A 27,209-nucleotide genomic window follows, 5' to 3' on the forward strand; every position below is an offset into this window, starting at 1 on the left:
GTTTGAACCCAGAGCAGAGCTGGCAGCTCAGAGAGAAAAGAAGCTGCTGGAGGAGCTGGGGCATGTTAAATATCACCAACATGAACTTCTTGTCTTAAACACAAGCAAAGCAATTATCTAACATCATCCAACCTGTTGAGGATGCATAACACGACATGGGAGGTTGGGTTGTTTCTGTTTAAACTGACCCCAGCAATAGTGCTAAAAGAGGAGGTAATACAAATTATTCCTCTGCTCCTGTGTTACTGTGGAAGTTATCCCTTCCTTTAAACTGCCTGGAGTTCAATTAGGTAGCTTTTTCTGAAACTCCTAAGTAGATAAATGAAAGAAAAGAGAGGAAAAACTCCACAGTGTGTGTTCTTTTTTCTTCATTAAACAATATGGGGGAGAGGGGAGTCCTGTTAAAAAACACAGAAGAAAATCAGGGAAAGAGACAACTGTTAAAGGCCGTTTTAAGTGATGTTTGCTAAAATGCACAGTTTTGTTTGGCTGCAGCTCTGTGTGTTTTTAGTGTCATGTGTAGTCCCAAGTACCCCAATACTCGAGATGTGTGCTAGTCAGAGGCTGATGGATTTCCTCCTGAACACAACATCCCAGATTTGGACTTTTTTTTTAAACTTTTTCATCCCAGAAATGTAGCAGTGCCAAAGGTCTGTACCTGCAGGATAGAAACCTGTGAGAGCTCAATCCAGCAGAATCAGTTACATTTACAAAGATGACTGTGACAAATGACTAGGAAGGTACTGCTGGAAGCCACCACCCGTCACCAGGCTCATAGTGATATTTAATTCACAAGGTTGAATGCCTCTAATCCTGTTGTTGGAAAGTCTGACTGTCCTGAGGCTGGGCTGCAAACTCTGTTACAAAAACCAACAGGGAAAAGTCATGACTCCTTTAAATTCTGTACCCTTCTCTAAGTCCTTTTCCAAGTGGGCAGGGTGACTGGTGGAGGCAGAGCCCATTGCCCTCACTCCTATGATGAAGGCAGCAACTCAGGGCCTTGGCATGTGTCACTCCTGCTGTGCTTTGGGCACTTCCAGTCCTGAGATGAATTTCCCTCTGCTGGTCTGGATGAGTGGCTGATGGGGAGCTGTCTACACAACAGGCATCTCCATCTTGTGAGGTGAATCCCACCTGTAAGGCAGATCCAAGGGGATGGCAAGGGAACTGGGCACTTCTCCTGTGGCTGGGCTGCCTCAGTGTGCTGTAACACTGCGAGGCTGGGAGCCACTGATGTTTTAAACCATCAGAAGTTGATCCCTCCTGTAACTAACCCTTTGCTGCTTTTTGTTTGGGGATGTCACTGCCCCATGAGGAGTCAGGCCCTGGCAGTAGAACCCTTCCTGGGATGTCTTGCTCCTTGCCATGGCAAGGACAGGGTGCCTGTCTCTGTTCTGTGTTATTTATTGCCTTACCCACAACCCCTTTCCAAGGCTATCCTGCACCTGATGGACCTCCTGGAGCAGTGGGCTCTGCCTGGACATCACCTGTCCCTGCAAAGTCCTCAGGCCAAGGGCTGTTTCTTTATGCTGCTGTACAGCACCAGCCAACACTGAGCCATGCTCAGCTGAAGGTCTTCAGTACCCTCTGTTACAGTAAATTAATCTTCTGACTGTAATATTCAATATCACACCTTTGCCTGTGGTTCATCTTGTCCATTCAGTCTGCTAGAAGAAGGTACAGAGTGAGAAACAGGTGGAGCAGCATTTCTAGCCTATTGGCAAGGCAGGAGAACATAAACCTTTAATATCTTTTGACACAATTTTGTAATTTTAATAAATATTTATGTGTCTTTGGTCCACTGTAGAAAGCTAATACTGAATTCACTTTTGATGCCTATTTATTACAAAAGGCTGAAGCCTTTCAACCCCATTGTTGTGTCTGGTAACTCCTGGGAATTAATTGCATACTGTCAGAAAGGCAAATCCCACAAATCCAGCCCCAGACTGCTAAGAGTGGGATTATCATTTAATAGTTCAGGACTATATGGGTCTGCTTTTTATTCTGCTCTTCTTGGTATGTTTAAACAGGTTTTTAAAAAACTGAAAGCTGAGGCAGAAGTCAGTGTGAGTTCGGTGGGGAGTGCACTGGAGTGTCCCATCTGCAGCATCCACTGCAAGAGCTGCTGAGAGAACTGTGGCTGCATGCAGGAATCACTCAGAGTAGCTGCTCGCTCTCGTGGCTCTCATAGTGTCCCTCAGAGCAGCCCCAGTGGGATGAATAGGCTCAGGGAGCACCTCAGCTGTCCTTTGAGCTGCTTCCAAGGAAGCATGGTCCCAGTGTATTCTGCTGCCTGCCTCAGCTCATAATTCTGTGCATGAACCCCCCAATCTCCATTTAAAACCAGTGGAGCTGCTAGGAAGGCTTTTGCTCAGCCTTCCCTGCTTCAGTCATTAGCCTGTCTTCTAACTTCCAGGACAAATTTACCTGAGAAAAATTCATAAACACTTATTATTGTTCCAGCTGTTACATCAAGTTCTTCTGCACTGCTATTTATCCCTTTATATACATATGCATATAGCACATGAAGTCTTATAAAATGCAATTAATACTGTGCTGTATCTTTAGAAGTGTCTGTGATTACATTCTGGGATTTTTCTCAGCTGCTTTCTGTTGGTGACTCATTGTCATTCAAGCCCAGCTGGCACAACGGGGTTCTTGGTTGTTTCTGGCTGCTGAGGTTTTATAGCAAATGTATTGTTAAAGGCAGACAACTGGAGAACCTTGTGTTTATTACTGTTGAATTAATCTCATTTTTATCACTGCCATCTTCAAGGTCATCTGTTTCTGACATGAAGTACCTGTCCTTCAGTCCTCCGCCGGCAGTATAATTCCTTTTTTAATAACCTGTACACTTCATCAGGACTTCTCATGCTGTAACTGTTAATGAAACTATCAAAACAGGCAGACCCCAGGCTCTTTCCTTAAGGAACAACTCTGATAAGCTCCAGCAAATCTGACACTGACTCTTTCTGCAGTGCCCCCTTCCCCTGGCTTCTCTCTTTGAAGCTGTCCTTTAAAACCTGTTCCCAGCCTTTCACAGCAGGGAAATCTGACAAGCAGGTTGGGCATTGCCTGGATTCTTGACCTCTAAAATACTGGACTCTTTCTGGGCAGTTTTGTCTCTATTCTCTGCTTAGTTTTAATATTTTCTGTAATATTCTTTTTGTGTGCTTTTACTTCTCCAGAGAAGTACAAAGAGCTCTACAAAGTTTTACATTTGCCAGGGGTATGAAATCTGCATAGTGTTAATAATTTTCATTTGAAGAAATGTTGGGCTTCCTCCACATGCAGTCCTCTGAGGTCCTGATTCTATCTCTAGTATTTTGTATTTCTCATCATACTTTTGAGGGTTTTTTTCACTTTCTATTCCTGGCAACAGGTACAATACATTTATCATGTTCATATATTTGCCAGTACTCAAATCTGTAAGTGTGGTGTTTCATGAGGAATCCTTATTCCTGCAACAGACTGAAATTCCCCACAGGAATCAATGAAATCCAAAATGTTTGGGATCACCAGCTGATGGAGCCAGGGGCTCTGGCTGCTTATCTCAAAATGGGATATCCCACCACTTGCACAGACCAGGGGTATCATCCTGATTTTCTGATATCACACCTGTTTGGACAGGTGCCAGCATTTTCAGGTCCAACTTTCCCCTGATATTCATTGACTTTAACTTAACTAAACTTAACTTAGAGCAGCTGGGTCTCTGGTTCAAAATGAAGAATCAGGTCAGTAATAATTTACAGATCTTACATTTCAGAGTTTTTTTTCAGGAAATGAACACCCATAATCTAAGACTGTGGTTGCCAAGGGTTGGTCTTACTTGCAGTGTATCATAAGTATCTGTAAATCAGAAGTATATCATAAGAATCCATAAATCAAACAATAGCTTCACACACAATAGTAAGTTATGCACCATCTCATAATTTATTATAATACAAACAAGTTTGTCAAACACAAGGTATTGTCTACTTATGAAAATATCAATATTCACAATTTAAATAGCTGATAGGTCTCATAATTTTATATACCAGCAACTCATCTAAAAAGTATTTTGTTCCTAGCTGTGGTCTTCAAGGATGTATACCTATAAGTAATTGTAAAACTGTCCATTCACAGCTTATTTTTTCTAATTGTAGACATTTGAAATATAAATTAGAGTACAAAAGACCATCTCCACAACAGAGATGGTTTTGTCTCCAGGATACTTTTTCCCTAAATAATGACACTATATGTGCTTGGTTAAGTTTTTTTACTACTGGCAAATTAGGAGGTACAAATAATACAGCAAGACATTGGCTAGTTAGCAACAGTCATTGCAAAATGCTTCACACAACCAAAAATAAGGCAAGTATTATCAACAGCAGCTCCCATATGGCAGACTAAAAAGTCAAGGCTTTATTATCCAAACTGGCTCTGAATGTCTGTTAACAGGATACAGCTTGATCCAAAGCCCTCCTAAAATGATGGGGATTTGAAAAACCAACCACAAAACCCACTAGCAACCTTCCCTTTGACTTCAAAGGGCTATGGAAGTAAGCTTTTAAAGCCCTAAATTATCAGAAGTGAAATGACCAATCCACTGTACATGAAAATTGCACCTTGTCATTTCAAAAATTATATGGAAAAGTATTGTGAATTTTTCCAAATAAGTTACAAGAATTTAATGGGTTATTTTTCATGGGGAAATAAAATATACAGAAAGATTTTTGTTTTTAAATATGGTCATTTACAAAAATACATTATCAGGACAGAAAAGATCAGACAACACTGATAGTCTGCAGGATAACCATTATGCTACAAAAATTAATAAATCACAGCATATGAATGGCAGCATATGCCATGCACTTAATTGAAATTTCTTTAATAAATAAAAGCCCTAAACATTCACTATTTTCTTTAAGGTTACTATCATATTAAGTAGAACAGTGAAATTCTTGTATAAATAAGTTTTTTTCCCCATAGATACATTCTCAAAAATGAACCACTTATCTATATAGATATTGCACTTCAGACTCATTCACATGTAACTCAGACAAGCATTCCTCATAACAAATGTAGAATAAAAATAAGTTATAAATACAGTGTTTTCCCAAAATGAGACATACAGTACCTTTTCCATAAGGTAACTTTGGTTACTATCAACTGACAAAGACCAGAGAGAGGTTTGTGAGAGGAGGGCAGAAGGGATGGCCACAAAACTGAATTTCTGTAAAACACCACTAAAGGAAGCAATAATTTTAACCTTTCCATGAAAAATACAGCAAGGTTCAGCATCCCTTTTGCACTTATTATTGCAAGGGTGAAGCTTTGAGGTCACAGGGGCAAACAGCTGACAGACTGAGAGGCTCTTCATTTCCCTTTGGGGATGTTTAGGTGGGTACCATGCCCTCGGTGGTGAAGGTGGAAAGCGTCAGCTTTTGCTCTCAGCCCCCGTTTCCCCAGATGTGCCCCTCTCCTTGCTCTGACCTGCACGGTCCTTGGGGTGCCTGAGCACCTCGAGAGGAGTGCTGAGCAGCTCTCCCAAACACTCTGCCAGTGGGAGAGGACTGGGGGGCGTGTGCTCCCCAAGGCCCTGGGCATTTGGACCAAACTGAGCAGCCTTGATCTCTCCTGAGAACACCCCTCCATGCAAGAGCCAGCCCTTGCCTGGGGACCTGATTTTCACACCTTGTGCCTTTTGCTGCCCTTCCCTTCTGTGCTCGGGTTTGTGGGTTTAGCTCTTGCAGGGTGTCAGTATGAGGTGTTGTGCAAACCCACCCTGTGTGGCAGAGGGGAACCAGGCTGTTGTCCAAGACTTTTGTAGACTTGGCGTTTCTTAGGGAAAATGCACCAAAGCTGAGCCATCCATGGGTTTTAGAGAGATGCTTTCAGCCCTCAGATCCCACCACAGTGGGATTGATTGGATCCCTTCTGAAAGGACCCCTCTATGTTAGTCCCTGATGCACCATGAGCTCTCTGCTGGCATTGGAGATGGACACAGGCACAAATGCAGTGCTAGCACCAAGGTACTTACTGAGGAGCTGCTGTGTCCACTGACCACACTGTGCTTGTGTTCACCATGTACCTTCACTGCTCTCACGTCAGTGAGGCTGCATTAAGTGCCCAATATAGAACAAAAAGGTTGTGGTATGTGGCTCCAAGACCACATGCAAAGATTTGAAAGTGAAAGAAATTAAAAGAAGTACATTTTCAGCCTTCCTGTAAATCTCTGCTTATTTCCTACACTCAGCATTGATGGGATGCTGTTTTTTGAGTGTGAAGGAAAAGAAGCTAACCTACTTTAAGTAAGTGTAATACTTAGATCAGCTTAGACTAAGGCTTTTATGTTTTTACTGCTCTTGGGTATTTAATGAATTTCTTTCATAATTGTTTTTAACAATTAAATGGCAAATCTGCAACAGAATGGCATCATCCATCAGGAGAAAAGCTTAGGTTGAGGTTTTCATATGTTAATCCCTAAAGGCCTGAACATGGAGGATAACTGAGAATCTGTATTGATTAAGAAGGAACTTGAAGGCTCTGATCACTCCAAACCTCACAGAAGCAGCTTTGGTGGAACTTCTGCATCAGGCAGGACTTGGTTTCAAACTTGAAAGTCCTTAGACACCATAACTGAAATAGTTGGGAAAAGATGCTGCTTTTGTTCTCGGCTCTATAAGCTTCCCTCCCTCCCTCCCTCAAGCTCCCCTGTCTCAGTCACATTCTTAAATAACAACTTAAACCACATGACTATTGACAGCTTGTGGATTGCTTTCCATGTCAAAGCTGCAACAGGTACTGTATCGGTCCTCGAGCCTTGTTCAAGTGAGCCACAAAAGGGCTTGTCACCACTTGTGTCTCACACGCTGCCTCCTGCAACAAGGTCTTGACAGCAAAACTGTGTGTGGTGGCATTTTTTGTCAGATTCAACACATAATTTTTGGCAAGTGCACACATCAGAAATGGCACCTTCCACAGTACACAAAAGCATCCATTCACTTTGTCGACAGCAAACGACACAGTCGAGCAAGGTTTTGTTGGTGTGTGTTAAAAGGTTGTAATTAAACACTGCTGTGGCTTCGCCCCTCCAATGACTTTGGACTGCACTGATGCTGGAATGCAAAACATTTGAGGGCGGCTGAACACTAAGACTTGAACTCTGAAGCATATTCAAAATGCTATATAAGAGATGGAGGCATTTGCCTTCTCACTTTTCCTTCTAAAATCAAGCGCTCCTGTTCCTTCCTGGCAGTCTGCTCTGCCCTTGGTCTCCCAGGGAAATGAAATCAAATGACCACTCTTCAAAACAGCCATTTCAGCAAATTACATCCCGAAGATGTAACCACTTGAAAGGAACTTGCACCCAGAAACTCCAACTATTGCCCTTTTCATGGTGATATTTTTATAGGCTTTCCATTCTTATCATACTGGTAAACAAGCATTTTGATGCAGTGAGAGTTGGCTGGGGAAATCCAAGGGCTGCTCGTTATGGAAAAGTTATGGTTTGTATAGAATTGCACAGGTTGCTTCTGACACTTAAAGAAGGCTTTCAGTGTGGCAGCTGCCATTGTGCGAAATCTTTTGCTAATAAAACAGTAGAGAAAGAAATTAATTGCAGTGTTCAGCAGTGCAAGCATATTGGCGATGTCCGACACGATATGTACCACCCAGCTGTTGTTTATAGGCGACACATAGAGGTGATACAATATCATGATGATTCTTGGTGCCCAAAGTATGGCAAAAATAGAAGTTATAGTAAACAAAATGGCTGTTGTTTTCCCTGTGGAGTACCCTCGCAGTCGGAAATTGCTCTTTCGCCGCAGCTTGTACACAATGATGGAATTCAGGATGAAGAAGATGGAGCAGGGCACTAAGTAAACAGTAAAGCAGTGGACCCAAATGAGGACATGATGCATTGATGTGCTTATGTAGTCTTCAATCCAAATATTGGGCCACCAGTAGTAGGGAATGCTGGTCAAAAAGCAGGTGATATAGACACTTACTATGACTTTTCGAGTACGAGCAGGGTAGGAGACTGTGTGATACTTCAGCGGGTGGCACACAGCTATGTACCTATCGATGGTTAGTGGAACTGTAATCCAAATGGAGGTGTGGATAGAAGAAAATTCCAAGACCTCAATTATTTTGTCCAGTACCTGAGGCATCTGTTTGTTTAAGATGAAGTCTTCCATGAGGAAATCAACAAAGACGATGAAGAAGAGAACCAGGATGTCAGCAGCAGCTAGAGCTAGAAGATAGTTATAGGAGGACTTCTGCCTGCGAGCTACAAGCTGGGAGAGGATGATGACTGTCAAGATGTTTGCTGTGGAGAAAGAAATGCAAAGTTAGGCTATTAAGGTGTAACACCAGCTTTTCTGAGCGCTTGTTTGGAGCTGCTCAAGCACTTGGTAGCATGATTCCTTTATTAAATTTAAACCAAAAGGAAAATGCCACAGTCAGGTCCCTCAGAGAAACTGTTGCAATGGGAGGAGCATGTGGCCCTGCTCTCAGCTGCGGAATACACGTCCTGAGCAGAGGGTTTTGGGACCCCTGTCCACGCACACAGAGGCAGGGGTAGCAGGAGTAAAAAGCTAATAGCTCACATGCACATTTTCCCTTGGTTCTCACCTTGCTTTTTTTACTTTTTTGTTTAACCAGGGACAAATGAGAAGGGTGGGGTGGGCTCTGGAGAAAAACACATTTTGTTTCTCATCCCAGCTTGTGGTACCTGACTGTTTCAGAACTGAAACCAAAGCCCCCTGGATTAGGTAATTCTCTCTTGACTGAGTGGGCTCCCAATCGAGAGAAGGACTTTCAGGGAAACAAGTGTCCTCAGCTCTTCCTGAGATTCTTCTGTGATTCAGTCATTCCTGTCTGACCTGCTCTCCTACTCATGGGCTCTGGGGAAGCATCTCCCTTCCCACCACTGAGACAGTCAGCTCTACGAAGACCTGCCTGCTTACCCAGAGCTGCCCTTTAGAAGTCCTTCAGCTGGAAGGCATTTTTCCTCTAAAGCGATATAATTTAGCCTTAAATGAAATCCTGCTGGTCACATCAGACATGATGGATGTTCTGATTCAGCATGAGTGTAAACATCCCTGAATTTCCCAAAAAGCGCCTGTTTGCAACTCTCTGGCCACAATACAGACCCGTCACCCAGATGTACTGCATGGCAGTGAAATAATATTGTGGTGAAGTGCTGAAGTGTCTTTGCTCTGCTCTGTCACTGCCTGGTTTGCCTCAGTTTTCTAAAGCTTTGGTTAAACTTAGATATACTTTAATGTCTTCTTGAACCAGTCCTACAAGGGATCAGTCCTACAACCCCTGGCCAGGCAGAGCTCCCCATGAATATAAACAGCCTTTGCAATCCTTGAGAGCTTTCCTGGTGCACTAAGGTGCAGCCAAATTTTAGCTACTTGCTCTCGTTTACTAGAACTTACTGTGTAGTCTTGAAGTGGGAAAAAAAATAATTCTATTATTCCTACTATCACTATGGCTGGAATGAGACAGGCAAGATTGTTCCCATTAGAAGTTGGTATCACTTGGCTAGAATAATACTTGAAGTAGTGCTTAAAAATCAGAGCTCTGGTGTACTGTACAAGAGGCTGCCAAATGTTTGTAGTTGATACTTTCCTAAGTGTTCCATAAATCACCTCTTCTGTGCATTCAGTGCTTCAAACATTTCTGCCAGCTTTGATGGATTTCCCAAAACAAATCAACAATACTTGTAAGGATTCCTTTAAATCAGAGAGAAAGGAAGTTGCTGACATTAAGGTAATGATAACTTAGGACACATGTCCTACAACTGGAAATGCTCATTTTTTAAAAACTGTTTTACTTGGCACTGAAAAAAACTTCCTCCTTCATAAGTGCCTTCAAAGCCTGCTGTCTGGAAGCGGATTTCTGCCACCAGGGAAATGAACTGCAGCAGAGTGAATGATTTTGACTAACAGCCCTCACCAGCCCTCACCTATTTTTGTATTAACTTAATGTATTAATTTTGTATCTTGGAACAAAACTAAACAAAACATGACAATCAACTGACTCCTTCCCTATATTAAAAAAAAAAAAAAAAGGCAGCATGATCTTTCCAAGGTATTGTCTCGAATTGCCTTCAGGGGAATTTTCCCGATTCTGTCCTCCATTAATGGGAATGCAACTGCATTGATTTCAGCTCAGAGCAGACGTGGGAGACAAGAGGTGATACAGTCAGAACTGCTGTGTCATTTTTCACTTACTTGCTTACGAAATGCCTCTGTTGTGCCTGCTGATGAGCCCTGGAGGTGCAGTGAGTGATGTACTGTCAAGGAAATCCTCGAGCTGGAGTGTTTATCATGGCTCTGCAGCCACTGCTGGTTTTGGCCAGACAGACTGACTGGCTCGGCTTCAGATATTGGATGTGACCCATGGGGCGCATCTCCTCTTTAAATCCTCTGGATTTGACTCATTCCAGTGGCAGCAGCTGGAGCCAGCGTGCAGCAAGGGGGATGTCTCAAGACACTGGTCCCTGCTGGTAACTCTGGCCTGACTGTCAGAGCAGCTCCTGCAGGGATGCTGAAGCCAGGCTGTGCCCAGGCACAGCAGACCCACTCCCTACACTTTCTGCTAACCCCACTCAGTTTTGCTACAGGAGCAAATTTATGATCAGTCCTTTCCTCTGTACCCTCTGCCCCTGCCTCTCAGGGTTACCAGCCATGGCAGTAACAGCATGTGCTGAAGTGCAAGTTATTCATCTAAGGCCAGCAAAGCCTTGCCTGGTGAGCTGGATTAGAAAATTGATCTGACAAAATACATGCTAGCTCTATCCCATTTTTTCTGCAAGGGTTACTGTATCTTGTACTGGAAATGCTTTCCCTGGGATCACATTCAAGCCTTTTCTGGCTGGACGATACGAAATACAGTAACATCACTTATTTTGTGAAAACAGATATATACTGGGGTGCAGCAGAAAGTTGCCAGTGTGACAGTGTCTTAGCACAGGGTCTGTGAGTGTTTTTCTTGCTGCATACTGTATAGGGAAAATGTAGATGGGCTATGAATGTCTCAGTCCTTCACCCATTTCCTAGCCACTGTTGAGTTAGTCCTTGGTGTGTCCTCAAACACTGCCTAAAACTCAGTAAAATGGAAAATGGGTGGGCACACAGCTCTGTGTGAACAACTGTGTCCTTGTGCCAGTGTCTCTGTAAGTCCTGCTCTCTTGTTCTCCTGTGGGCAAAAATTACCCACTGTGGGTGAAAGGTGATGGAAGAGTATTTGCAACCATATTTTAACCTGGCTGACCCTAATCCTTGCACTAATACTGTAGTGTGTGATGAGGACTATGGCAGAGATGGTGATGATGGAGATAGAAAAGTACCTGTCTCTACTGTAACATACGTGGAGCCACAGCTGTTAGGGAGGTCAGCACCCCTAAATTGTCCTGGACGGTACACTGCCCATTTCTTGCAGTGTTTTTTCTAGATACTAAGTGGTTAAGATCATTTGAATTTGAAAGAGATTGATCACTGTGCTGGGAGATGATTAGGGGATGACAGATGGGAATTTATGCCAGCGTCGCTTGCTGCAGTGCAGTATTCTGAATTTATAAATATCTGGTTGAGAACCAGGGCTTGATTAGGGACTAGCTGGCTGAAGCCTTGAGGTGCCGTTGGCAGATGATTAGAAGCAACTGTATGAAATGGCAGTCTCAGTTCTTTCCCTTCAGGCCTGAGGATGCCTTTGAGGCACAGTGTCTGAAGGTCTCTGATACCCAAACACCCTTGGCCCACACTGCTCAAAATATGGCAACCTTCTAACTCAGCCAGGCTTCATCATGGGACACTCACATCTCTCCTTTGACGTCTCCCCTGACTTTATCAGCTTCTGAGTACAAACTAGCACTGAAATTCACGCCATTGGAGGTTCTACATGTCTGAGAGGGATCTCCCTTTAGGAGTAACTTTGGTTTTCATGTGGATTTGGGTTTACTTCCCATACTGAAGCCATGCTGCCGTGGCTGCAGAGCCCAGGCAATCTTCTGTGCCTCCTCAAAGCAGTGCCTGTGACCTAAGGGCACAGTTTTTTCTCCAGCTTCTTAGTTCATGGATTACAGTCATTGCTCAAATAGTGTCTAAGGACGGCCTTTGCAGGGGATTCGAAGAGCTCCTTTCACTGACTATCACCACTGCACGTGAGCTTAAGCAGGAGCAATTGTATCTGTGTAAAGAAGAAATAGGCGTATTTCTGGGCTTTCTGGTTTGGGTTTTTTTTTAATTGAGAGCACTTTGCACGAACACAGCAGCCCGTGCAGTGTAACAGCCATTACAACACGAGCAGCAGTGCCGTGGTGCTAGGGACAAGGCTGGCTGTGTGGCTCAGCAGCTCAGCATCACTAACCACCTAAATGAAGTGGCCACAAGTGTCGCTCACTGAGTGTGATAAATATTAGGCCACACAATATAATGGACATCTTTTACCCAATACAGTTGTTGCTAGGATCCCTAGGATCCCCACAAATAATTGTGCAATGTACGAAACTTCTCTGCAGGCCTGGCATTAGTCACCTGACCAGCACAGAGAGACAGCTTACAAATGGGAAATTTTAAGTTGCTTTAGAAAGTATGTTAGTAACACCTTGGTCTTAGATTTAGAAACTCTGAGAATGGAAGTACAACATGCTAAAAATATACGGTGAGAACAAGGGATGTTTTGGCTTGATGGCAATAGGTGATTTCCTCTAAACTAGGAGGCGATATTCAAATGTAAACAGGTACTGTGTCCAGCAGCCAGATCTGACCACGGTTACTAATGCACCAATAGTTACTAGGCTGGAGATAAGGATGGCATTTAGCCCTTACTTTGTGTGGGAGCTCTCTGGGGAAGCTCATGACAAGGGTTGATTTCTGATGAAAGTGCTACATAACAGGAATTATTTAAAAAGAAACTCAGAATTGCTGTGGCAATTTAAATACTTGTTTATTACTAAAATTGGCTATAGCTGGTTATGTGGCCTTTGAAAATGACCCCTGGACGCTGTTTGCCCTTAGAAATGATAGGGCAGGTCCACGTTTCCTCTTACAGCCAATATGAATCAAACTCAGCACTAGAGCAGATGGGGACAGTCTCTGTGAACTGTGCCTCAATTTGTTCCTCTCTTTTATTATCATATCCTGAGATCCTTCCTTAAACTGTTATGAAGCATAAAGAGATACTTTATAGAATATAATTAGTGCAACACAAGTTTTTGCTTCCCTGGGAGTTCCTGTGAGGATTGATTTTTGAAAATAAATGGATTTATTTGCTGTTCAATTGTCTGAGCGCTGTCGAACAGCTCACGGCGAGGCACCCCCAGGAGGGAAGAGCTGTCAGCCCCTTCTGCTGGTGCCTGCATTATCTCCGTGGGGATGGAGGGGGATATAAGCAAAAAAAAAATGAGCATCATAAAAACTACAGCAGACATGGATGTAGGACTGCTACTGGAGCAGGTTTCACATCTTGTAGGAAGGCTCTCATGTGGTTTGTGCTTAGAAATCCCACGTGCAGGGACAGACCACACCAGTTCTGAGGGTGAAAGAGAACTTGGAGGTAGAGGATGGCCAAGCTCCTGCCCAGGACAACCTGAACTCCCTTTTATATGCAGGAGACTGGGTTAGTCACTGCCAGAGAAAACACAGCATGGCCTTGCACTTACAAGTCACAAGTGAATGAACGAGTTAGTGCCAGAGGCCGGATTCTGACAAGGAAATCTGGCCTCTGGGGCCATTTTTCTCACTAACAGCATTTATTAGCTGAGACGGCTCTGGGGAAGGATGCAGTGAATGAGGTACTCTGCTCTGCAGCTGGCATTAGCCATCAGTGGGTCATGGAGGCCAGAGAAGGATTTTAATCCAGGAAAAGCACTTCCTCGCTGTTGGAGGCCACAGATGCAGTAATGGCATGGAGGTGCCAGTGGCTGGTATTAACTTTGAGCCTTGCCAGCCACTGAGGCTGGAGTGCAGTAGCTTTGTCTGGCAGAAAGGTGTAATTACACTGCGCTGCTTTTGGCTTTCCTAGACCATTGGAGTACGATTTTTTCATAGTCTGTATAAAATAGGGCTGTTTCTGCAGTATGAGAAGGAACACTGGGCTAAGACACAGGAAGGTCTGGTTTGTGCTCACTGGTGACACGTGTGTGAACGTGACAGGGATCTGGTTCTCCTCTTGTCATCTTCACCCTCTTCATCTGCCTTTCCTGAGCTGGGCCTACAGTGTAGAAAGTCTCTAATGACTCTCAGGAATTCCCCCCTGCCTCCCCAAAGCCTTTCTTAGAGGCACTCACACAAGGATAAAAATGTCTAAAATGCACATCTCAAAATCTAGCCTCACATCTTGCTACCAGAGCAGTAAAGCTTTCCAATGGAAATTGATGCTGGGAAGAGAAAAAGCAATCTGCAAAATAATGCAGAAATCATAAAAGGAATTTGGTTATTCATGCAACATATCTGGACAGACAGAGATTTTCAAGGCAATTCAGGTGTCTCATTTGGCAGGTGTCTGTGGCTTCTACATGTGGGCTGTCAGCACAGTGTAAGAGGTCCCAGGCTGAGTGACTTGAGCTTGAGGGTGACAAAACCATTCTACCCTTCTGATACCAAATGCCAAAGCACTGAGGCAGGTGCCAAAGGTGTTTCATGGGATGACTGGGATGGAGAGAGGATGTGATTTCATAAGGGCACTGGCATGAATTCTTTACTGAACATGAATAATTAAGAGGATTTTACCTCTGATTGTGGTTTTGCTAAAATAAACCAGTCTTTATGTCTTCCTAAAGCATTAGCTAATGCAGTAGGAGCTCATGCTTGCAAACCCCATGGCCAAGCTTTCTCAGAGACTACGCCAATTTTACACAATATGCAGGAAATTACAGACTATGTAAAACCATTGCAGTTTGGCTTTATTCCCCCCACAGAGAATATACTGCATCCACACTAGATATATCACTCTTTGGTGTGCTAGTCTGGACATTGAAGAAAACACTCTTGGAGGGAACAAACATTTGAGAAATATCCTAGTCTGATATAACAGACTGACAGGTAATTTGTCTTGAAACCAAAAGCAACCTCTAGTGCACCTGTCTGTGCAGCCAATGGTCCATATGATTGAAAAGAGGGAGAAGCTAAACGACTGTTGCAAGGACTCTCTGTTTCAGTTGGTAGAAGGGAACAATTTTAGTGAAAAAGATGTTCGGGGTTTCAATAGGCAAGGTTCTCTCCTCTTCCATGAATAAAGGGATAGAACTCTTTTTTTGTCATCTTCTGCACTTCTAATTCTGGTCCTACTTGGCTGCCTCTACTTCATTCTCTCTGCACAACCATACTGGTGTCCTGGGGGGCAACCCATCTTCTCTCATCAGGTCACTCTGAGAACAGCACCAACAGCACTCCAGACATTGGGGTTTAGGATCCTTATGTACTTTTCTGTATCCTGCAGAATGAAAACGGATTTGTGTGTAAGGTCTCTTGTTCTCGAGGAGTTAATTTTGGCTTTGTTTCCTTTTCTGGTGTCTCAAAGCTAATGGGAAAAGAGATCATAGGCTCAAAAAGACCACCTGAAACAGAAGGTGAAAGCTTTTGTGGACAGGGATTGCTTTGCACTTGGTGTGTGAAAGCAGAGGGCACCTCATCAGGACATCTCCGCGTTGTTTGTTTGCCTACAGCAAATTGTTTTGTCGTATGCGGCTGAAGGCCTGCTCCTGCTGGCTTGTTTCTGCTGATTCACCCCCATTTTACGGAAGGAAGCAGAAAGAGGATGAGGAGGACAGAACTAAATAAGGGAGTGGATGAAGAACAGCAGGATATTAGACTGCCTAGTGTTTCTGAATGTTTTGACTTCTTCACAACTGGGGGCTCAGCATTACCCACCTACCGTGAAAACTGGCTGTGCTCTCTCTTATGTGTCGTTGTCATTTCAAGGAAAAATCTCCTCTGGAGTTTTTCCTTCCCAATCCATTTTAGCAGCCTGCCATGCAAGGTTGTGCACTTCATAGTCTACTGAGCCTCCCAAATATGGCACCTCATTATCATTACAGCCCTGACAGCGTTGTTTCCTACTGACGTGGCAGAAGAAAACCAAAGCTAGCAGTTGTACTCTGTAGTGGCGTCCAGAAATGTGGAATCAACTTCTTCACAATCCATGCATTAGCATGGGTTCATCCACATGCTGCCTTTCAGGCTGCAAGACTGTAGTGGCCACAGTCTGCAGATGTACTGACCAAACTAAATCACTCCTATCTACACACCTTGCTGTCACCGGTTCTGTACAGGAACAGAATGAATTTATTCTTTTTGAGATGATTCTTCTTTCCTTACAGAACAAGCATTCATTTTACAATAGGAAATGACTCATTTTAAGCATGTTAGCAGTAGTTTTGTTCCCCTCTGTCCTGTAGTACTACTGTAAATGTGCTGTAGTGCCCTTCAGTTGTTCCAATAGCTGAGCTAAAGTTCTGGCAATTTATTTTTCCTCTTTTAAGTAGGATGCAATGTACTGGCCTTGCATCCAATTCAGATTTTAAGTCAGAGAAAGTATGGTCTTTGAATGAAAGGGTGGCTGAATCAGGTCTCAGGAGGGTTTGGTTCTTATTCATTGTGTGAACTCTGCCTAATGAGCGACAGCTGAAGAGTGCTGTTTTTTCAAGGTCATAACTGTACATGTAACAATTCTCCCACTCATATTTTCAGATCTTCCTTCAGCACTTCTGTTGTTCAGGTGTGCTGTTATGAGAAAGGCTATTTATTCAGGTGCTAGAAATGCTCTCTTTAATCAGAAGCCTGTACTGTGATTGCAAAAGAATATACTAGGCAGCAGATGGCAGGAATCCAAAACAAGCCAGACATTTCTATAGTGCTGTGTGCTGTATGTACACCTACCTTCTGCCTGCTTTGGTATTTACTGGGTATTACGTGCCACATTAGCCATCAACAAACGTTGCTACCTGTCTCCCTTCCTGCTTGTGGTACTAACAGGGTTGCAGCTGTAAGCACAGAATTGGCAACACTCCTTGGGTCTCGTTCCCCCACTCGTGCCAAGGAGCGGAGGGAACACAACTGGGCTGTTGTGTGGTGGTGGTCTCTTAGATCAGGGGTGCTCAGCCCACCAACAGGACCTGCCTTGCCAGGATGATGATCCTGGCATGCACACCTCCCACGTAGCCTCCTAATTCCAAACTTTACACAAGGACAAGGCTCCAGAAGGACCAGTTCTCCATTGTTTCAGCTTTCCTGTGGCTATACTGCAGTTTGCATGGGCACAGTGCACCCGTGTGTCAGTCCAACACCCTGGGAAGCATCTGGTTTGTTGAGCAAGGACAGCCAGTCTGTCATTTATTAGGGGAAGGTCCATAACGCGTCTCTCTCTCTTCACTGTGTGTTAAAACAGTTAGGCATCCCTGCTGAGCTTACATGTTCCTCCAGGTCAGGACTACAGCTTCTCTCCCTCTGCATGGAGCCCTCTGAGTGCACTCTGTGCATGGCTGGGCTTTGAATAACCTGGGTTCTCCCCATCTCCACAACACCTTGTTCAGCAGCTGGTCTGACACAAACATTACCTCTTTGTACCCTCCAGCTGAGAGCATCCACGTGTGTCCCAGCTGCTTTCCCAAGCTTGTGAAGTCCTGAATCTGTGGCTGATTTTATGTAAAAGCCTAAAGCACAAATCAAAGAAACAGTTGTGGACCAGGCTCCAAAAGTTTGGAGTGGCTCTTCCCTGGGGCATCCCCTCCTGGGGATGCTGTAAGGGTGCTGGGTACCTGCCTGTGCTTTGTGTTGCTGGGATGTGATGACCCCAGAAGCCAAGGCCCCAGAAGCAAGGTAGGCAACTGACTGGGGAGCAAAGTGGAATCAGCAATCCCACACTAGGAAAGCCAGATTTCACTCTGCCTCTTGCATTGTCAGAAGGAGATGAGCCCTGGGAACATTGATCAGGCCAAACTCTGGTCTAGGAAATGCTGCTGCTCTGTCCTTTCAGGACCAATACACTCTACTCCCGATGGAAAAGGTGGCTGCCTGCAAGGCAAGCCTGTTGCTGCTGCATCTTCTCATGAAGCAGGAATTAAAGTCAAAGCCAGGTGTCTGCAGCAAGCAGTGTTGCTTCTGTGCCTGACCTTCCTGGTTGTGTTCAGTGGCCCGGCCACAGCAGGAGCAATTTTGTGCAGCTGCTTTGCGCAGCTTTCACTGACAAAGGGACAGACCGAGTGGCACCTGCTGCTCTTTGCTTTCTCACCTTTACCAGCCCCCTCCTGGACTAAAACAGAGCAATTTATTCCCTCCCCTATAGCAAATATCATCTCTTCTTTAGCATTTTCTCTCACTAAAGCAAGAAACTTCCATTAAGACTTTTTGCAGTCCCTCTCTTGCTTCCCAATTAACTGCAGGTGCTTCAAAGGTTCTCTCTGACTGACAGACAAGGGGAGTGCAGGGTTAGTAAAGCAGTGGCTGCAGAACAGCTCCATAAATGAGAAACCCTCCCCTCTAAATAGGAGAATGACCCTACTTCCAGTGCCTCTGCCTTAATCTCCTCCTCACCCTTGTACTGGCAGTTTCTCCTTGTTCCATGCATCCTGCTCCTGAGGCACACCACTCCCGGTAGCACAACTGCACACTTGTGGGACATCTTTGCACATGTGCACTCATAACAAGTTTTGAAAAACTGTCTCTGTGTTGTCAGCCTCTGCTTAGAGGGAAAAGACGCAGCCTCCTGCCCCAGCTGATGGAAGGCATGACCTCCCCGGCCGAGCCGTAACCACCTTTGTGCGTGGTACCAGTCACACAGGTTGGTGTAGTGCTGCCTCTGTGGTTGCCCCTCTTTGCAGGGCACAGCCTGGCCCTTGCCTCTGTGTGCTAATACCACGGCAGGGATGGAGTCCACTTTGCTCTCTCTCCTCCCTATCTTTTACAGACTTTCTAGTGCCTGGTTGAACAGAGAGGGAGAAGGAGCCAGTGCTGAGAACAGGCTCTGCTGAGGTGCCTGGGTTATACATGGGCAGGAGGGGAAGGATGCTTCCTCTGCATGCACAGTCAGGCCTGGCATCACTTGGCCTCAACGTGGAGTTGTTGAGTTAGTGAAATTTCCTTCAGACACTACAGCAGGAAAGGCAGAAACAGTCAACCGGTTTCTCCTCTTATCAGTCTTTCTCTAAGATTTGTGGCAATGAGTTAACTGTTTCCATTTCACCAAAGCACTGCACCAGTGCTGTTTTTGAGGACAGATCCTCAACAGTGTTTCTCTTAAATTCTTGGCACCACGCAAAGCTAATTAAGATCCCACATACTTCAGAGTTCTTTTTCTAACAGCCAATAAAGTCCGCTACCTTTACAATTTTCTAATGTTAGAAAATTTTCAAATTAAAACATGAAAAGCTCTTTTTAGTGCTTCTCTTGCCCTATGCCCCATCCCCGATGAAGCATGGCTGTGAGTCTTCCCCTAAACATATTTAGCTTGTTCTCATCTCTGTGCAGTCTAAGGGTGAGAATCATGAATTTCTCATGCACTCAGCATACTGTGCATTTATTCAACATACTGTACCTGTGCAATGACTTCAGGTGTTAGTGTCAGTGTTATCCTCAGATCACGTGCACTGAGCACATCTATACCTGATATAAGCTCACTGAACTCAGCAGTGTTGCACTACCAAATGCTTTGGCTAGTTCTGTTGAGCACTGTCACAAGTGCCACTGCTCTAATCAACTGATGTCTCATCCCTTGAGAAATGCATGTCACCATTGCTAATTCGGATCGTGTACTGATTTTAACCATGTTCTTAGAATGACAGCATTAGGTCTGTAATTATAATGCAGTATCCTTAGGGAGCCGGTGCAAGTATGTGCAGAACGCTCATTAAATTTTTTTCTTGTGTGTTCACGTAAGACTTTCCCCTGTATGAGACATACAAAGGCAAGCTTAGCCACAGACTGCTTCATGACAACTTCTTCCACCTGATAATCTTGAGAGGGTCTTGGTCATTTCCTAGGGGACTGGTGTTAAAATCAGAGCTTTTCATACGGACATCTAAGCAGCCCCTAAGGGATTAATGAAGAGGAAGCTACCACCTCATCCCTGCTGGCTGGGTCTCTTTGGGTCAGGGCTGAGACTCGTCAATGCTGTGGAGCACAGATACTTGCCTGTGCTCTACATCCTCTGTGGGCAAATTCAGAACTTAACTTTCCAGTTCTCTGAACTATTAGCCAATGTTCAAATTTTAATTATGAGCCAGGAAGGGAAAAAAACCCCAAAAACAACACAAAGAACATCAATTCATATGCAGAGTGGTAATTGCATGTGTGCTGTTCAGAAGCAGGCTTCTCTTCATGTCTGATTAAAAATTTTTCTATGAATTAATTGCTTGAAGAAGGAATTAAGATGAACAAAACATTTAGAAATTGTATACTATTAACTATCATTGCTGCTTGCCATTCCACATGGCACTTTAAATGTAGCTTTATGAGGAAACAACCAAACTCTTGTTCGGCATCCTTAAAATACCAGTGAGAGAAAATGCATGAGATTGCTCTAACTTTACCCTGACTCGTTCTGCCTGTCCTTGGGATCACTCTCAGGTTGGAGGCGTTAAGCTCTGCCCACTGGAGCCCAATCTGTAACTATAACAGCTCTCGGTGGTCCTGCGTGCCAAGGTGTCTCGCTGGCAGCCACAGGTAGCCCCCTAGGGATGAGGAACCTGCTCAGTCCTTGTCTCAGCTGAGACAGTGCTGCTGATGTGATGCTTGTGTAGCATCTGAGCTGTGGGCACCTGCGTGCTGGCAGTGGTGTCTCACAGGTGTTCACACCCAAGACTGAGACATCCTTTCCTTCCCTATCTGGGATGTCTCTAGCTTTTCTTATCTCCAGCATCTCTGTATTGTCTTTGTCCCCTTTTTAAGTAGGAAATTTCTCTGAGAGTTACACAGGCTGGAGGCTGGTGCCTGTGAGCTGGGACTTTGTTCCAAGCCCTGTACCTGTATTCAGGGGTCTCAGTGTCAGCATTGCAGTGCACTGACCCCAAGACTGGACTTTATAAGTACTGTCCTGCTCCACCAGCCACAGGGATGGGCTCACGAGTATATGACAACTGCCTGCTAACATTCCGACAGCGTGCTCCTTCCCCAGCCAAGTTCTGTACTGCTGGCATGTTGCTCCTAAAGCCCAGGGAACAAGGCGGAGATTTGCACCAGAAAAACTCGGCAGCTACACTTGTGCTTACTGCTGGCCCGGCACGCGATCGGTGGGGACCAGACCCGGCCGTCTCGGTACCGCTCTGGCACTCACATGGCCAAATTGATAACGACAAGAAACTTCACGACAGGCTGACTCTGTACTGTCAAGTTCAAAGTCAGGGTGCCCGAGGCCGGGTGGGAAAGCGGCCGCAGCAGCAGCAGTGCGATGGCAGGCAGGGGACAAACCCCGGAGAGGGAGGCAGCGCCGGGACGGCAACGCGCCGGGCGGGGAGATGCTGCCCGGGGAGAGAGATGCTGCCCGGGGAGAGAGATGCTGCCCGGGGAGGGAGATGCTGCCCGAAGCGCCCGAGTTCATCCCGCCGGGCAGACGGAGGCAGCGCGCCCGGGGCAGCCCGAGGACGTTCATCCCGCCCCGCCCCGCACAGCGGGCAGGAGCCGCTCCGGCGGGCGGTGCCGGGGCCCCGCAGCCTCGCCCGTCCCGCGGCACTCACCCGGCAGCCCGAGGCAGAGCAGGAGGCTGTAGTAGACGACAGGTGCGTACCCCAAGCCGCAGCCATAGCGGTGGTGCGCCAGCAGGGAGCCGTTGTGGAGGTGGAGGTGGTTGTGCTCCATGGACCCGCTCTCTCCCCGCTGCCGGCGCTCGCTCCGCCGCACGGGCCGCCCCGGCCGCGCCGCCCGCCCGCCCCTCGCACGCTCCGCGGCGGCGGCGAGCGCGGCGCGGCCCCGCGGCGGGCGGTGGCACATGGCGCGGCCCCCGGCGAGCCGGGCCGGGCGGGGCGGAGAGGGGCGGGACCGGCCCCCGCCCCCGGCCGTGCGGGGGGATCTCCCTCGGTGAGCATCTTCCGAGAGCCGCCGCCTCCCGGGGGGCAGCGGGCTCGCCCCACAGCCAGGAGCAGGGAAAAGGGGGATGTCCTCCAAGTTGGTGCAGGAGTCAATGAAAGATGAGCAGAGGCGGGGGTTGCCAGCGGTGAACGCGCCTGGCAGCCCTGGGTTGTGGTTCAAGCCGACTGGGGAGGCAGGGGCACATCGCGCAATGGGCGTTTGTATCTGCGGCATCGCAACGCAGGCCCGGGTTAACTGCACTGTCCCTCTTCCCCCCGCAGTGCTGCGGGGTGAGGGACGGGGCGGCCAGCGGGGTCACACCATGCTCCAGCATGGACATACACCCTGCTCCAACAGGGACACACCATGCACAAGCATGGACACACAGCGTGCTCCAGCAGGGACACATGCCATCCACCAGGATGGACACACAACGTGCTCCAGCAGGGACACATGCCATCCACCAGGATGGACACACAACGTGCTCCAGCAGGGACACATGCCATCCACCAGGATGGACACACAACGTGCTCCAGCACGGACACATGCCATCCACCAGGATGGACACACACTGTGCTCCAGCACGGACACATCCATCCACCAGGATGGACACACACTGTGCTCCAGCAGGGACACATGCCATCCACCAGGATGGACACACACTGTGCTCCAGCAGGGACGCAGCCTGAGCGCAGGTGTGGGTGCAGCTCCCTCAGGGCAACGCTGAAGGGCGGTCAAAATTTTGGAAGCTTTCTCCATCTGTTCCTTAAGGCTTGTGTGTTTCTGTACAGAACCTCGTGTGAAACTAATAAGGTGGTGAGCCCTGTGCTTTGTGCTGCTGATCAGTGGGTTGGACAGATGTCAGCATATTGATATGGTCAGGAGGTCATGGTTTAGTGATAAAATAGATGTTAGATTACAGTGCACTCCTCCTGAGCAGAAAACAAGATGTTTTTTCACCCAAACTGTGTAGGGCTGAGCCCCACAAATCAGCACTGGGAGCAGGAAGAACCCCTGGATTTCTGTGGCTGCCAGAAGGCCAAGGGGGATGTACGTTTGCAGTGCATGTGAGGTTGGTCAGTGAGGCATGTCTGATGGGATATGCACAAGGTACAGTGGGTGGGTTACAAAACTAAATAAAGATGTGGTCCTTGCTCTCTGAAAACACCCAGCTGCTTAGCGTGGGTAATAATATAACATAAAGAGTGTGTTACAGGTGGGAAGGCACCTTTAGAACAAGTGCTGTAACAGACCACCAGGTGACTCAGCAAGGACTTCTGTATCTTTGGGTTTCCATGGTCTTGTTTGAAAAGTAGTTTAGCTTCTGTTTGGAAGCACAGCTAGGAGAAAGCAAGGCTCTGGTCTTGCAAGGACTTGGGTAGCTTACTTCGCTGGGAGAGTCAGCAAGATTATTCATGTGATTAAATCTTTAATAGAAAAGGTCTTCTTGAACTGTACTAAAACTGTTGTCTATCTCCCCAGGTTAAACATGCTGGAAAAAATTGTTTTTCCTCTTTTTTTTCAATTGATGTCTTCATGAATGTAGTCTAGTACTGAGACTCTACTAGTACAGCTTTTAAGTGGATGTGTTCCTTTTAAAAAGAATTTTTTTGAAACCAATAATTCCAATAACTGGCAGAATTTTATAAAACAGTGAGGTGTGTGTGGTTATATAGTACAAAGTCCTGTGAAATCAGCTTTGCCTGTTTTTTTCCCCAGCTATTTAACCTTCAGGGGTTTTTTTTCTTGTTATTTTAAAAAGTGTAATTTCTCCTCGTGTTTCTGCAACAGACTTGATGAGGAAAGAGATCTTTTATTGCCTCCCAAAAGAGAAGTGATGATTCCTGGAGCCTTTTCTTGGGGGGAGTAAGTCCATCAGCAGGGCTAATAGTGTGACTCGCAGTTTCGAAGCTAGGTGAAGTTTATCTGCAAAGGAAAACACCAAAGAAGGAGATGGCAGTGGAGAGGTACCTTGGCAAATGTTGGTTGAAAAGCCTCACATCCAGTTCATTGCAGCACCATGAGTCTCTCAGCTTCCCAGGTAACAACAGTGAAATTTCACAAAAGCTGAAAGCTGAGGAAGAGCCTCTGCCATCCATTTTCTGTTGTGCTGTTGCCAGTATTCAGACTGGCCTAGTTTTAAATTTCCTGAGCAATAGGGCTTCCCTGGAGAGGTTTCTATAATAGCAGCATTTGCTTCCTCAGAGCTAGAGTTGTCTCCAGGGCACAGTTCAGGTAGATGCTCGTGTGCTGAGAAGAACTGTTGGTAGTAAGAGAATATTTTCCCATCTCCCCGCTTGGAATGCTCACTAGAGCCTCACAAGAGGTTCTACCGCGTGTGATGTTTTCCCATTCTAAGGGGGAAAACTAGAAAATTCGCTCACATTCACTAACACTTCCCTCTGGCCTGCTCTGCAAGTGGAGTGGCCACAGAAAGTAAATCTGCTCCTGGTACCTCAGTTAGCTTAATTAAAGCTTCTTGAGGAACTTCTCTGCTTGCACTGTGCAAAGAGCTAAGGTAGGATGGACCAGGTTTCCACATCTGATTTACTTTTGCTTCACTGAATTCAAATCAATGAAATACTTTGTAATACCAGAATTAAGGGTCCAAAGTAAAGGTGAAGATTGCTCTTGTGTTCCATGTGTAAATTGTGTTTTGAGGGGCTTTTGTCCTTCAAACAACTTAAAAGCAATTTTTGGCTTAAATGAAGTAAATTTGATTGTTCTGCCCTCTGAAGTGTGCAGTAACAGAACCCTAGACAGATATTTCAATAAAGCCAATTCAAAACTAACCACAATGCTTACGTCTATTTAAAGCTGTTTATTTTTAAACTTCTCGCTGTTTTCTAAGGGGATGACATTTATGTGTAGCATCAGGGCCACAGTGAGAAGAGCACTGGTCTGCTGCTGAATCAAGAGGCAGAAAGCATCGGGAGTCTTGAGGAGGATGGTTTCTGAAGCTCATCTCATAAACAGCCACATGCTCAGGCAATGAATGATGTTTATTCCTTTCCAAAGAGCAGTTTATTCTTTGCGTGACGCGCTACATAGAGATACGAAGTGAATGTACTTTGCTTTAAAATTCCAGAGGCCCTTGAGCTTGGTTAGCTTTCTGTTTTCAGAGGAACTGAGCCTCCCTAGAAACTGCTAGGCAGTGATCCTGGGGGAAGGAAGATGACATTGGTCACACACACCCCCATGCACTTGGGCCATGGAGCAAAGTAATGGTGACTTCAGGAGACAAGAGTCATTGGCTGAAGGAGTCGGGAAGAACCAAATGTTGTTGCAATACAGGTGTGAGTAACATGCCTGGAAGATAGCAAAGGTGAAACTGGAAGACTGATGCATGGACTGTGTACAAGGGATTGGGAGAGGCAGTGTGAAGGCAGAGAAGTCTCTCAAAGGAAGAGTTATCATCTGGTCCAAAATATGGGGGTTAACAGTTACAAGAGGCCAGGGATGTTGGCAAGAGAACTGGTTTATGGCCTGATCAAGGCTGTCTTACCTGTGTAGCAGTGAGGCAGGAATGACACTCAGAACTGCTACAGAGAAAATGACACCTATAAGAATGACAACTCTTAGATTATATCTTATTAGGTGCTTGTATATAATTTTGCTGCAAGGAAACCCTTCTCTTCAAAGCAATATTTTTATCTTTCCTTACTGTTAGGTTGCAGAGTAATTGAGTCAAATTCTACTCCTCCTGAGTTAAAGGACTCTCTTTGTCAATAGCTTTTTGCAGGTCTCTCCAGGCTTGGAAGGGGAGGGAAACCTTTCTGTGTTCTCATAAAAGCCATTAAGGAAAAAATGTGATTATGAAGGTTCTTTACCAGAGCCTCCTCAGTGTCTGTGCATAGGCAGGCTCCAGTTTTACAAGAGAAGTGAAGATTTATTCGTTTTTAAGGTGAGAATTTTTTTCTTGTACTGGTAGTGATTGCTAGGGAAGGCTGTGAGGCCACAATACGGATTCATCAAGGCTTCTCCAGCTTGTGCTGCAGGTCCATAGCCTTCACCTTCAGGCTTCACAGCCCTGTAGACTCCTCTTCATCTCTTCTTCCTTTGACCTCATATTTCCTTGGAGACCCATGAAGTTTGCAACAGGTCTCAAACAGTGTCTGTAATGAAGCTCTGCCTATTTGAACCATCTGAAAACAAGTTTAAAGCCTTTAAACACCAATTATTTCCTTCTTTGTTTATTCCCTGAACTCCCTTTTAGGTTTCAGCTGACAAATCTCATTGTAATTAATTTGAGCACGATTGTGAGTATACTTTCCAAGGGAACAGAAAACAGATGTGATAAATGCCTGAACATGAGATTTAACCTAGCATCTGTTGTTTTAAAGAAGAGTTACAAAACAAACTGTGTTTTGTTTGTGTTTAGTTGGTAGGTGATACACCTGATTTTCCGTCATACTCTTTTCAGGTTACATTGAAAACATCTGACAGAAATGTGCACTGAGATAAACTCATTTGACCTGTCCAGTTTGCAGTGGTTATGATAGATTATTACTATTTTTGCAATAGCCAGCATATAGGTGGTGTTTCAGATAAAATTAATCCATTACTTACAACAGAAATCAAACTCTTTTTACAAGATAAGGACGTGAAAAGGATCCATCAGAAGCTTGTATGATGTATTTGTATGATGTTTAACTGTGGAATTAATGGGCTAATTCATATGTTAAGCATCAGCATATGCTTAAATCCCTCGCTGGGTTTAGGCATAAATAAATTAGGATTAAAATGTAATTACTTGACAAATATTTCTGAAGATGGAGGCTAGTTTAGCCTCTCCCCATGGTGAAAAGAAAGCACATGAGATTTGTGTCACAGAGACTCTGTATTTCCTCTACTGACATTTTTAAAAGTTGAATAACAAAGTACGTGAATATTCCAGTTTTCTTGGGCTGGAAATTCCAAGTGGTTTTCTGTAGAAAAGGTGTGCCATGCATAGACCTCACAGTGGAATGCTGACAAAGGGAGGTGATGCTTCCTTACTCTGTTACTGAGCAAAAATCAAGTCCAGCCTGTGAATACCAAGAAAAAGGGTGACAACAGATTAGATTATTTTAAAATCATTGTACCAATTATTCGTACTAATTATTGCAGACCCCCCAAGTATTATTACAACGTAACAATGCATGCATATTTGCTATCCTAAACCTCATCAGGCCTCATTTCAGGATCGAGTCACAAAGTTACGTACTTTGTTCT

General features: G+C 45.3%; 1 protein-coding gene across 1 annotated transcript; it reads right to left on the reverse strand.

Moving 5' to 3' along the window:
- Nucleotides 1-3,910: 3,910 nt before the first annotated feature.
- GPR139 (G protein-coupled receptor 139) lies at nucleotides 3,911-21,785 on the reverse strand. Its single transcript, XM_027726337.2, has 2 exons — nucleotides 21,665-21,785; nucleotides 3,911-8,311 (listed from the first exon to the last, which is right to left on the reverse strand). The coding sequence occupies exons 1-2, from the start codon at nucleotides 21,783-21,785 to the stop codon at nucleotides 7,377-7,379; spliced, it is 1,056 nt and encodes a 351-aa protein (XP_027582138.1). The 3' UTR covers nucleotides 3,911-7,376.
- Between the last annotated feature and the right edge of the window lie 5,424 nt (nucleotides 21,786-27,209).

This window comes from Pipra filicauda, unplaced genomic scaffold (assembly GCF_003945595.2).
Source record: "Pipra filicauda isolate LSUMZ 115617 unplaced genomic scaffold, ASM394559v2 scaffold127_size2900866_pilon, whole genome shotgun sequence".
NCBI lineage: Eukaryota > Metazoa > Chordata > Aves > Passeriformes > Pipridae > Pipra > Pipra filicauda.